Source organism: Dermacentor silvarum, chromosome 8 (genome assembly GCF_013339745.2).
Source record: "Dermacentor silvarum isolate Dsil-2018 chromosome 8, BIME_Dsil_1.4, whole genome shotgun sequence".
In the NCBI taxonomy this organism is placed as follows: Eukaryota; Metazoa; Arthropoda; class Arachnida; order Ixodida; family Ixodidae; genus Dermacentor; species Dermacentor silvarum.
Window position 1 is genome coordinate 8,380,364 of NC_051161.1, and position 12,054 is coordinate 8,392,417.

General features: G+C 52.1%; 1 protein-coding gene across 2 annotated transcripts in view; it reads right to left on the bottom strand.

Annotated features, from left to right (window-relative positions):
- Positions 1 to 12,054, bottom strand: part of LOC119460590 (succinate--CoA ligase [GDP-forming] subunit beta, mitochondrial) — a 38,994-nt gene that overhangs the window by 25,263 nt on the left and 1,677 nt on the right. For both annotated transcript variants that reach the window (XR_005193868.2, XM_037721599.2), the window contains exons 4-6: positions 11,147 to 11,237; positions 8,516 to 8,668; positions 7,847 to 7,936 (exon numbers count right to left, since the gene is read on the bottom strand). Coding sequence is in view for 1 of the 2 variants with exons in the window: in XM_037721599.2 (XP_037577527.1) it covers positions 7,847 to 7,936; positions 8,516 to 8,668; positions 11,147 to 11,237 (334 nt within the window). In the remaining variant the exon portion in view is untranslated. The remainder of the gene's footprint in view (positions 1 to 7,846; positions 7,937 to 8,515; positions 8,669 to 11,146; positions 11,238 to 12,054) is intronic.

Sequence of the window (12,054 nt, forward strand, 5' to 3'; positions counted from 1 at the left end):
TTGCAAACTGTTTGCCATCTACCAAGTCTTGGAGTTGCAGATGCATTTGCCACAGCACACGGTCAACCTTTTCCGACTCCAAAACTTCACCACCGATCTGGTCATAATACGCCGCGATCGTGTAAACCAATTATTTTAAATTTTCTTTTGGGTGCTGTGTGCGTAGCTCAAGTTCTTGTTGCAAGTGGTGCTTCACGTCAATAGAAGATTCACTTTAGTTCTTATTTTTATTTTACCTGTTGGTGAAGGCTTGCGAACTTAATTTGTACGGTTATTTTTTCCCCTAGGTTTGTATACCATGTATGAGGCAGAATGAAACGCCTCGAAACGTTTTTCAGTAATTGTTTCTGTTTGGAATAAGTTATTTGTTAATATCAATTCTAGAACAAAGGCCATAGTAAATTCCTCCCACGACGCAAACGTGGTCCCGAAGCGCCACCACAACCTTGTGCTGTCCTCCAGAGCAGTCGGCACAATGTGCGTAAGCCTTTTGTCCGCGGCGACATCAGTGACCAAACAAAATGTCTCCAGCCGGTCCAAAACTCCTCAGGGGACTGGATGTCGTTGAATCCGCAGGAGGTCAGGCATCGCCTGATGGGTGAACCGCCGCCATTAGTCTTTGCAAACTGCTGCCGTGATTTGCTCGCGTTGCATGGCGAAGCCGTTGGTCTGCCCCAGCAGATGCTGCAGCAACAATTTGGCCACGTTCACCGCCTCCATGTCCATGTTGATCCCGACGAGTCCTCACTTGTTACTAACAATGGGCCGACATGTTCGTTGCAAACATTCACTTTATTACCTCACTTCATGACTCTCCCCCACGCTGTCCACATGCCATCCATTTGCGCACACCACACACACTTTGCGCCACCGGCATCTTCCTTCCCCTCTCGCTGCACACTCATGCCACCTGGTCCTCTCTCTGGCAATTACAGTCAAACGAGCGTGCAGCCTCCGAGAACCATACCTTGCCTCACCTCACTTGGATTGCCTCACGTGCTCCTCTTACGCCATCACTCTCCTCATAACATACCTCCATTACTTTGATATCACAAGGGCAATACCCTTCAGGAAAAGGAAGACAATGACATTTTTTTTCTAGGACACTCATGAAAATAGGAGAACAAATATCGTTAATTCGAGTTCAGGATAATTCAGAAACTTCTCTATTTACACCTGCCAACAGTGACACTGTTTGAGATATTGTAAGGTCAACGAAATTGTAAGGCTAACCTGCATCACCTCAATAAAATAAGCCCAACTAGATTTCTGGACGTCTGTCCATGGTGTTCTAACCCACACTACAACATATCACATGGGAGTGCCTGGAAAGGCCTTCACGTATTACTAGCCCCTGCATAATATCACCACCACTCATGTTAAATAGGCAGTGGGAGGCATGGCTTGCAGACGAGGGAAAGGAGAGCCACTGAACCAAGCCCAGCGAGCCGCTCGCGCCAGTGGAGCCCTGGACACCACGCTCGCCTAATTTTCTTTTAACAGCAGAGCTGTTCTTAGTTGAGCGTGCACCGTCGATGACTGCCATCGCCACGCAGGAGCAGAGCCGGAGAGGTCATGTGATCAGGAGAGGATGAGAGCTGCGCTGGGAAAGGGCAGGTCATGTGACCAGCAGAGAAGCACACTGGGGGGAGGAGGCAACCACAGCAAAGCTGTGCATTCGCGGCCACTTGGCTGGCCTGAACGGCGCTACTTGCGGGGGATGGGACGCGTTGGCTTCCATGGGCAACGGCGTTATGCCTGCCAAACGGCGTGCCGTACGGACCTAGAAGTGTGCAGCGGGGGATAGGACGTTGCGGGGGACCACATCTCCACTGTCGAAACAGTGGAGATGTGGTCATTCCTTCAGTCTAAAACGAAGACTACCACAGTGAAAAAAAAAAAAAAAAAACATACCGACAATTGCAGAAACAGAAGACCACAGCTCCGCTGTTTCGACAGATTTCACTTCGTGGAACTGGCTGCATTTTTTTTAAATAAAATTTCTTTCCTTCCTGCAGACTGTTCTGTAGGGGTGCTGTGAACAGGCACTCTGCTCTATAGTTGCAGCAACGACCCCCACCGCAGACAAGCAGAAATGTTTATTAAGTTCATTATTGAAATAGTCACGTAATGGCTGTCGACAATTTAGTTGCTGTTATACACTGTTATCAGTTGACGTTGCTGCCGTGGGGGTTGGTCCGTATGATCAACGAGTCCGAAAAATGGTCCGTTTAAAATTACTTCATGACTATCTATTTTTCTTTTTTTGTAATTGGTCCTTGCCTTAGACTATACACAAATAAAAAATGGAAAAATATTTTTGGCAATATGACAATAGTAAACAAACGCTAAAAATTGGTCATGTTACAATGTGTGGAGATGGGTTTGCACAAGGCTTACCCTACGAGCGACGGTCAGGAAAGGGCACGACGCTCCTCCACTCCGCAACGCACAAAGGCGCTACGGCAGGGTTCGTCGACTCTCCGACACGGCGCAGAGAAGGCTCCGGAGTCAGATCGCCAACAAACTCGGGTTTATTCACCCAAGGTACAGCTCAGTGCTACAGTCACGGCGCTTACGGGCCAAGGCTCGCCGCAAGACCGATCGAGTACGCGCGCCCGCTGCGCTAGGGCTAACCGGGTAGCGGTCCGCCAAGCGAGTCGCGAGAACAAAGGTCTTATGTAACCACCTCGTTGCGAGCCTGAGAGCCTCTGCTGCGGTGAGGAAGCGCTCAGCGGACGAGAGCTCGGGTGGAGAGGGTGCCCGGGAGCCGCCGCGCGGGAGGCCAATCAGGGCGCGTCCCGGTGACGTGTCTCGCGGGGCGAGTCCAATCCCGGGGGGGAGAAGCACGGTTTGCGCGGGAAAGTAAGTCCGGCGCGCTCGCCATGTCCGCCATGTTGCCGTTACGGCGGCGGTTCCCGGGGATCGAGCTAAGCGCCACGCGCGAGCTGGGGGACGAGGCGCGGGAAGGCACCTCGATCCCCACATTCCCCCCTCCTAAAGACCGAGGCCAAGTGGCAAGGTTGACTCAGCCAAAGAGGGCTAAGCCAACGGGGCAAAGTCCAAGAGGGTGTCGTCGTCTTCCTCAGGACCAGGACAGGGAGAAGGGGCCACAGCAGTCCAAAAAGGTGAAGACGTCGCTTCTCTTGACACAAAGCCAGGGGTCTGCCTTGGCCACCAAAGTTCCGCACACTGGAAGGACCCCCTTCCAGGTGGAAGAGTCAGCAGCCCAGGCAGGACGGGGCAGGGCAGCACCATGGTTCAGCCAGCAACACTCGAGGTCCACCGGACTGGAGCAGCCAGGAACGCGCGAGGCGTGGCTGCCATTTTGGCGCAGCAGCCACCACAGAAGTCACTGGGCTCCCCGGGTTGCGCAGGAACAGCAGGCCGGGATAACCGACAGCCAGGTCAGCAGCGGCAGCCGGAGTGACCCTCCTCGGCCAGGGGTCAGCGCCTGATTGGGGACCAGCCACAATTAGCGGCAGCCTAGGCAGCAAGAGGCAAGGCTGGCACGGGTTCGTGGCCCCCAGAGGCAGGAGTCAGTCATGGCAGAAGGGCCAGGAGCAGCAGGCCTTGAGGTCAGCAACAGGCTGGCATGGTAAGACCAGGGACAGCCGGCTTCGTGGTCAGCAAGGCTGGTGGCACAGTGGAGCCAGGCGCAGGGAGCAGACTGGACGACGCAAGGTGAAGGACAGGAACGCCCCCCGGCATAGCCGGCGTGCCAAGGAAGTTGCCAGCCTGGCTGACAGCCCAAAAAGGGGCGTTTGTCAGGCTGAGGCTTGGGCAACACATAAGAGGGTATATTAGGCCACATGGGCCTGTCACCGCTTCGATGTGCACCCTTGCACCGTAGCTACATTTCTCCATTCACCGGCATGGTAGGGAATGAAGTCCAGCTACCTGCTAGGGGGAGAAAGCTGACTAGGCGCGTCATAAGGCGGGTGAGCACGAGAGGGTATATTAGGCCAAAAGGGCCTGTCACCACTTCAACGTGCACCTTCGCACCGTAGCTGTGTCTCTCCGTTCATCGGCGTGGTAGGCAATAAAGTCCGGCTACCAGCTGGTGGGAGAAAACCTGCCTAGGTACGTTTCCGTAGGTTGTACCGGTGGCGTGGCCTGGGGCCAGCCGTATCACGGTTTGCCTGCGGTTCGTTGACCGCCTCCCCCTCTTCCCAGTCATTGCTACGGGCAACGAAAGGTTTGAGGTCCGAGACGTGAACTGGACCGCCGACTGGTCTCCCTTGGGAGTCAGCCAGCTTGTATACCAGAGGGGACGTTTTGGTCTCCACTCGGTACGGGCCCAACCATTTGGCCGACAGGGAGGCAGAGATGCCTTTGGCGGTGTCACTCAAGACATGGTTGCGTCTGAGGACGAGATCGCCGACACCATAGTGCACGTCCCTATGTGACCGGTCGTACTGGGCTTTTTGTCCAGCTCGCGCTTTTGCCAGGTTGGAACGGGCCAGGTCAAGGGCCGCGTCCATCCGTGAGCGCAGTTCCGCCGCGTAGCCGGAAAGGCCGGCTTTCGTGGCGCACGCCCTGCTGCCGGTTCGCAGAACGCGGTCCATGGGGTTTGGCAGCTCTCTCCCGAAGTTGAGGAAAGCGGGCGTGTACCCAGTCGAACGGTTCACCGTGGACCGCAAGGAGAAGCCTATCTCGTTAAGACAGACATCCCAATCCCTATGCTGCTGGGCAAAGGCCGCGAGCAAGGGCTTGAGGTTCCGGTTAATCCGTTCTGTCGGGTTGGCCTGTGGGTGATACGTGGTTGATCTTGCGGTGCTTAATGCCAAAGGCAGCACACGCATCCACGAACATCTTGGCCGTGAAGTAGGACGCGTTGTCCGTTATCAGCTCCGCCGGAAAGCCAAAGCGGTTAAAGACCTCGGTCAACTTGTCCCAGATTGCGCGTGCCGTTAACTTCCGAAGGGGAAAAAGTTCAACCCATTTCGTGAAGTGATCTGTGACAGCCAGGAGAAAAACAGCCTCGCCGGCTTCTGGGAAAGGGTCCCATAATGTCACAGGCCGCGACTTGCCAGGGTAGCTGGCTGTCGATTGGCTGCATGAGCCCGGGGGGTTTGCCCGCGCGAGGCTTCACACATTGGCACACGCGGCATGAGCGGGCGTAGTGAAGAGCGTCACGCTTCCTGCCTGGCCAGGTAGCGGAGCGGCACAACTTTTGGAAAGTCTTAAGGCCACTCGCATGTCCGGCCACCCGCGAGTCGGGGAAATAGCTCAGGGTGGCTTTCCTTAGACTGCGGGTTATCGCCACCTTGAGAGACTCCTCGGGAGCCTCTTCAGATGGGATGTAGCGCAGGAGAGCTTTATCGGTGTCAAGCAGATACGTATCCAACGTGCCCGCAGCAATACTAGCTGTCCGGGTACGCCCGGCGGCTTTGCCGCCCCACTCCTCTTGGGAGCTCGGCTCTTGGAGCCTGTCAACGATTTCTATTTACAAAACGGGTCGTTCTGCTTAAGCAGATACGGATCCCACGTGCCCGCAACAATACAAGCTGCGTGGCACTCGGCGCCAACAGCAATACCAGCTGTCCGGGTGCGCCCGGCGGCTTTGCCGCCCCGCTCCTCTTGGGAGCTCGGCTCTTTGAGCCCGTCAACGATTGCTATTTACAAAATGGATCGCTCTGCTGAGCCTTTAGCAGCTCTTGCCTGCTGAAGACAATACCCGATGAGGTAACGGGATCCACCAGGTAAACGTCCTCTCCCGGGGCTGGCAATCCGAGGATCGCTTCGCCGTCGGGGGTCGCGCCTTTCGAGCCATTGGAGACACAGGCTCCGGTCTCTACTAAGTGCATGAGGTTCGCGCCTTTTGAGCCATTGGAGACTGAGGCTCCGGCTTCTACTTGGTGCGAATGCTCACGGGAGTGGCGGACCAAAGGATCAAACGCCGAAACGGGGGCTCGCGACAAGGCGTCCGCCACCACGTTTGAACTCCCTTTCCGGTAGCGCAGAACAAGGTACCACTGCCATGTCAACGCCCCGCGCGCGAGGCGGCCCTATGGCTCGCACAAGCGCTTAAGCCGGATTGTACGTCTCCACGGCAAACGGCACGTACGCTAACGCCAACTTCCGGAGAGCAAAAAGGACCAACGGACAGGTGGTCCGCTCAATGCACGACCGACCGAATGGGGCCAGTAAACGGCAAAGAGAAGAGCTGGGCTGCCGCTCCGACAGGCGCATGAGGCCTCACATGACCGGCAGACGGATCGACAGCGGAGCGGGGTGACTCACGCACGTCGAAAATGTCGCTCGGATGCGCGTGAGACAAGCGGTAGGCGGAAAACGCGGCGACTTTGTCGGCTGAGCGGGGTGGCTCGCGCTCGACATTGCTTCCCAGCTGCGCTCGGGACAAGGAAAGGCCAGCGAGCAATTTGCACCAACAGCGAGGCAGGGAGGCTCAGCTGCGGCGCACTGGACACCGAACTGCGCTCGGGACAAAGGAAGGCCAGCGAGCGAGCTCGCGCCTACGGCGTAGCGGGAAGGCTGCACCGCGGCGTATTCGTCCGAGAAAGGCGCTCGGGACAAAGGGAGGCCGGCGAGCGTATGCGTGCGAGCATCTAAGCAGGGTGGCTCCGATGCGGCACATGGCGCGGCGAACGACGCTCGGGACAAAGGGAGGCCGGCGAGCGTATTCGTGCGAGCATCTAAGCGGGGTGACTCCGATGCGGCACATGGCGCAGCGAACGACGCTCGGGACAAAGGGAGGCCGGCGAGCGTATTCGTGCGAGCATCTAAGCAGGGTGGCTCCGATGCGGCACATGGCGCAGCGAACAACTGAGCTCGGGACAAAGGCCAGCGAGCGGAGACAGCACGCCGGAGGGGCTAGTAGGCACCTGCTCCCCGCGCGTCTCAAACAGTTGATAAAACCCGTAACTGGCGTGGCTATATAGGACTAGCGTACACATCCGAGCTGTCGACATCACCTAGGGCGCTCCAAGGAAGGGATCGCTCCCGGTGGCCGAAAGCAGAGGGTCGTGCTATCGTGCTATCGGTGTCGTTCGCTCCGAAGGACGATAAGTCCGCAGCCAGGGGGTGAGGCAGGAACGAGGGCCGTGAAGGGGCCTGCTCTGATGCCATGCCGAAACCACGTTGGGCGCCAGTTATGTGGAGATGGGTTTGCACAAGGCTTACCCTACGAGCGACAGTCAGGAAAGGGCACGACGCTCCTCCACTCCGCAACGCACAAAGGCGCTACGGCAGGGTTCGTCGACTCTCCGACACGGCGCAGAGAAGGCTCCGGAGTCAGATCGCCAACAAACTCGGGTTTATTCACCCAAGGTACAGCTCAGTGCTACAGTCACGGCGCTTACGGGCCAAGGCTCGCCGCAAGACCGATCGAGTACGCGCGCCCGCTGCGCTAGGGCTAACCGGGTAGCGGTCCGCCAAGCGAGTCGCGAGAACAAAGGTCTTATGTAACCACCTCGTTGCGAGCCTGAGAGCCTCTGCTGCGGTGAGGAAGCGCTCAGCGGACGAGAGCTCGGGTGGAGAGGGTGCCCGGGAGCCGCCGCGCGGGAGGCCAATCAGGGCGCGTCCCGGTGACGTGTCTCGCGGGGCGAGTCCAATCCCGGGGGGGAGAAGCACGGTTTGCGTGGGAAAGTAAGTCCGGCGCGCTCGCCATGTCCGCCATGTTGCCGTTACGGCGGCGGTTCCCGGGGATCGAGCTAAGCGCCACGCGCGAGCTGGGGGACGAGGCGCGGGAAGGCACCTCGATCCCCACAAATGAAATCATATAAGCTGGCAGGTATGCATTTAGGCTGCCAATACCATTCCACACTATAGAAAGGCAAATGTCTAAAATACAGAGGCATAAAAAATCACAAGTGCTTCTCACCTTATCCAATAGCGGACCCTTGAAGTTGAGGTTCTTTGCAATCTTCTGTGCTTGTGTGTGAGTGATGCCCTCCAGTATACTGATCGGCTCCTGTCACATATGAACGACACTTGTTTGATAAGCTGGCTCTTGTCCAAGCCAGTAGGTGCTCTGAACCCTTTGGCATTATTTTACAACACACAATTACACACATAAACAAGTGCGCATGCACGCAAGCACACATGCACACACCTGCAAAGGAAAAAGCAATAACCCAATGTGTATTTGAAGACATGCTTATAAAGCCCTAGAGCATCTATGAATCGGCAAGGTTGATGCTGGGTATGCAGATAATGACAGCTGTTTTGAGGAATCGGTACTACTATTTAGTGATAGAATGGCACAGCATGCGCCAATGGTCTGGTAAAGTGTATACAGTGGAATCTAGCTGATATGATCTTCACGGGAACCGGAAAATAAAGTGTATCATCAGAAAATCGTATAATCCAACGTATTATCCCCAAAAATGTATTATGTAGAATCGTATCAACGAGATTCCACTGTATGTGAGATCAGAAAGATAAAGAATATAAAAGAGAAATCGTGATAATATGCCTCATTAGTTGCATGGAAGGCCGATAAACATACTGCAGCTGGCCTGTCATAAAAGATAAAAAGAAAGCTGTGTACCTTAAAAATCAGGTGCGGCGTCTTTTCAGCGACATCTTCAATGTCTACACCTCCAGCCGGACTGGCCACTACCACGGGACCATTGTATGAACGGTCCATCAGGATGGCCAGGTAGGTCTCTCTCGCTATGTCCAGAGCCTCAGCAATCATCACCTTGGTGCACACACATAGAAATAAACTTTTGGCTATACAGAAGGGTACACAGTAAATCATGCAGAACATGTACTAAAGCCATGTGTTACTGCTGTTAGCACACTTTAGGAATTTCACTCAATTTGTGATACTTGTCCACGTCCATGCGTGCATGTGTGTGCACCTGCGCCTAATCTCTTTCTGGCCAAATCACATGACGCCACCACTGGTTAGTCCACAGTCAAATTAGTAGAACATTAGGCTGCTGTGCTGTAGGAACTGAGTTCAAAACCAACCGTCAAACTAAAATGTGCCGCTCTTCAATGAACCTCTTTGTTATAAAGTTTCAAGTTTATTCAAATGCTGTTACGTACAGCAACTTGGTCAATGGGAATGTGCCACCTTTCATAATAATCATTATATAAAACATGTATTCAACAATTACCCACCAACCATAAGTTACATTGCTAATAGCATTAAAACCACCAATAACCTCAAAGGATGGATGCACTGCCAATTTTTTTCTTTCATGTACATCTGGTACCCTATTTAACAGGGGCCATATTTCCTAATATGTATTGAATTTTATCCACTGTGTTGAGCGGCCAGCCACTGCGTTACCAGTGCTGCAAGAGCCAATGATGAGGGGCAACAAGAATTCCAAATGAACTGGAACATTTTAAAATTCTGCAGCAGTTATGTTGCTCTATTTCCTGTTCATCTCCTGTACCTTTTGTTGCCTGCCAGCTGTGTATGTATACTTAGCAATGAAAACTGGAATTAAAGGTACTCCCGCCAATACCTGTATTTATTTCTTCTTTCTGACAGGGCTATCTGACGCAACTGTATCCCAGGAACTTAATAAAAGTGTTCGTTTGACATTTTAACACCAAAGTGTTTTATGCCGGGTATCACGACTGATTTCCGGCAACGAATGTAACTTACGGATGTGACGTCCGCCATCTAGGAGCGGTGAAGCAAAGTACTGCACTGCGACACTAACGAGTGCCAACAGAGAGCGCAGTGGCGACTCCAGTGCAGTGTAGCCATAGAATAAAGAACCAAGTGTAAACGGCTTCGTGACTTTGTAAACAAGTCATTTTTAACGAAGTACCATGTAATAAATAAGAAAATAAAGATTATTAAAAGTGTCCGACAGCAGGATTCAACCCCAGGACCTCTAGTTCAGAAGCCCGACATTGAAATCATTACGCCATGCACGAATGCACCAACACGCGGCTTAGAATTCCCTTATCAATTTCGGGCAACTCGGCGCATTGAGACACCTGGTACATTTCAACTCCGTCAGCCAACATAACGCCGTGCGCAAAGCAAACATGCAACACGGTCGCTGTTCCGCAAATCGTGCGCCTTTCACTGCAGCGGACCGTGAGTTCATTAAGAAAACAGGCAACAGCTTCTGTGAAGACACATTTCACTTTCATGTTCTACGAATTCCTATGAAAAAGGGATGAAACATAATTATAGTGTCTACAGATTTGCTTGTGTGGTATCGTTCCAAGCTGCTCTTTTACGTGAAAGGAAAGAATAAGTTGGCGTTGAACATGCTTGAAACAGTACAGAAGCAGTGCAGTAAACATTTATGAATTCTAATTGGGAAAACGGCTGCACTTACAAATGTCAGCGAGCGCACTGTGTACAAGTGGGTGTCAAAAGAGGGAACAAGAGATGATGCCACCATCCCGTATGACACGCTGGCTGAGTGCTCCTTCTGAACCCTCCGCATCCGCTGTCTCTGCAACCCTCCTTCTACTCTGTATCTTGAAATATCTTGAAGATGCACACCTTGGTGTCAGAGCGAATGTGGAACAAATTTTCTACCGCTGCTATCACAACAGATGATCTTGCTGTGCAGTTGCATGCTGCGCTGCAGCGCTCACTGCTAGCAGACAACAGGACGTGGAAGGGCACCTTTAAGATCTGTTCGCCACCCTGATTGGCCAAAGAAGCCCGTAACTTCCAGAGTGCTACACCGAACTACTGAAACAGAGTACAGTACGCTGAAAATCTCACTCTTTATCGTTAGCGGAGACTTGGTAAGCTAGAAAACGTGCAAAAAATTAAGGACGGTGAGTGATTTAGTGAGGGAAGTTCCTGCACCAACTTCTCGTAATGTCACTGATTTCTGCATCTCCTCCCAGAAGAGTCTATGGACCTTTACTTTCTGACTAGTGATTCAGCATGTAAACAGCCAGTAAAATGTAAGATGACAAAAAAAAAAAATAATGAAAAAAATTCTGGAGTTTTACGTGCCAAAATCCCGATCTGATAATGAGGCATGCCGTAGTGGGGGGGCTCCAGATAAATTTTGACCACCTGGGGTTCTTTAAGGTGCACACAATACACGGTACATGGGCATTCTTTGCATTTCGCCCCCAATGAAATGTGGCAACCGTGGCTGAGATTCGATCCTGCGATCTCATGCTTAGCATAGCTGCTAAGCCACCACAGCGAGTTGTTAAAGATAAAAACAAGCACCTTGTTTACTAGGACGCCATCCTTTGGTGTTTGCTTTGTGACCAGCTTATAGCCAAGCATCTTGCTCACAAGTTCCGATACTTGGGCTGGGCTAAAAAAGAAGTAAAGCATGGCAACAAGAAATGCTAAGTTATGCCAGACACTTGACATATTTGCAAACAGTCTACAAGTCACATTGGTGTGTTCTTTGGAACTCATCCCTTTCGTAACAACAACATGCATGTATGTAAGTGAAATCGGTGCAATGTGTTAGGTACTCTTCAAGTATGTGAAGGGCTAGAAAAAAGTGGTACTCAACCTCAAGCACAAGATTTCATAAGACATATACTGCTGGGTCTACTGCTAAAGGGTCCCTGGAATGCTTTCTTGTGCCTAAAGCAAATGGTATATGTTAGGAGGGGTCTCTCTCAAGCAAAGCTTTCTCACCAAAAATTATATCGTAATGCACAATACTAAAAGAGCTAGCTGTATGTGACTAAAAATTACTTTCTCAAGCCATGGCCTCTTTCCCTTCCCTGTCTTGTATTCTGCATGGTTATGACTATGTTCTGCCTACTTGACCACTCACACTTTACTTGCAGTGACCTGAACATTGTCTATTTCTGATCAGTTTGGACAAGTGTACTTCTACATCTTCTATGGCCACTTCGTTCCAACACATTTCTTCTCAATTAAAAAGTAAATAAGGTCGGCATAAAACTGCAAGGTGGAGGGTGTTCTACGAAAAAAAAAAAAAAAATCTGTCATCCACCCGAGAGCAGCATGAAGCTACAAAGGAAACCCACTTGGTTAGGGCCAATAAACAATAAACCTACAATTGCAATAAACCCTGAATTTGATAGTAGTGCCGTGTCTTTCTCACATCTATCTGTCCTGTACGCTGTCCCAACACTATGCCGTGCATTATC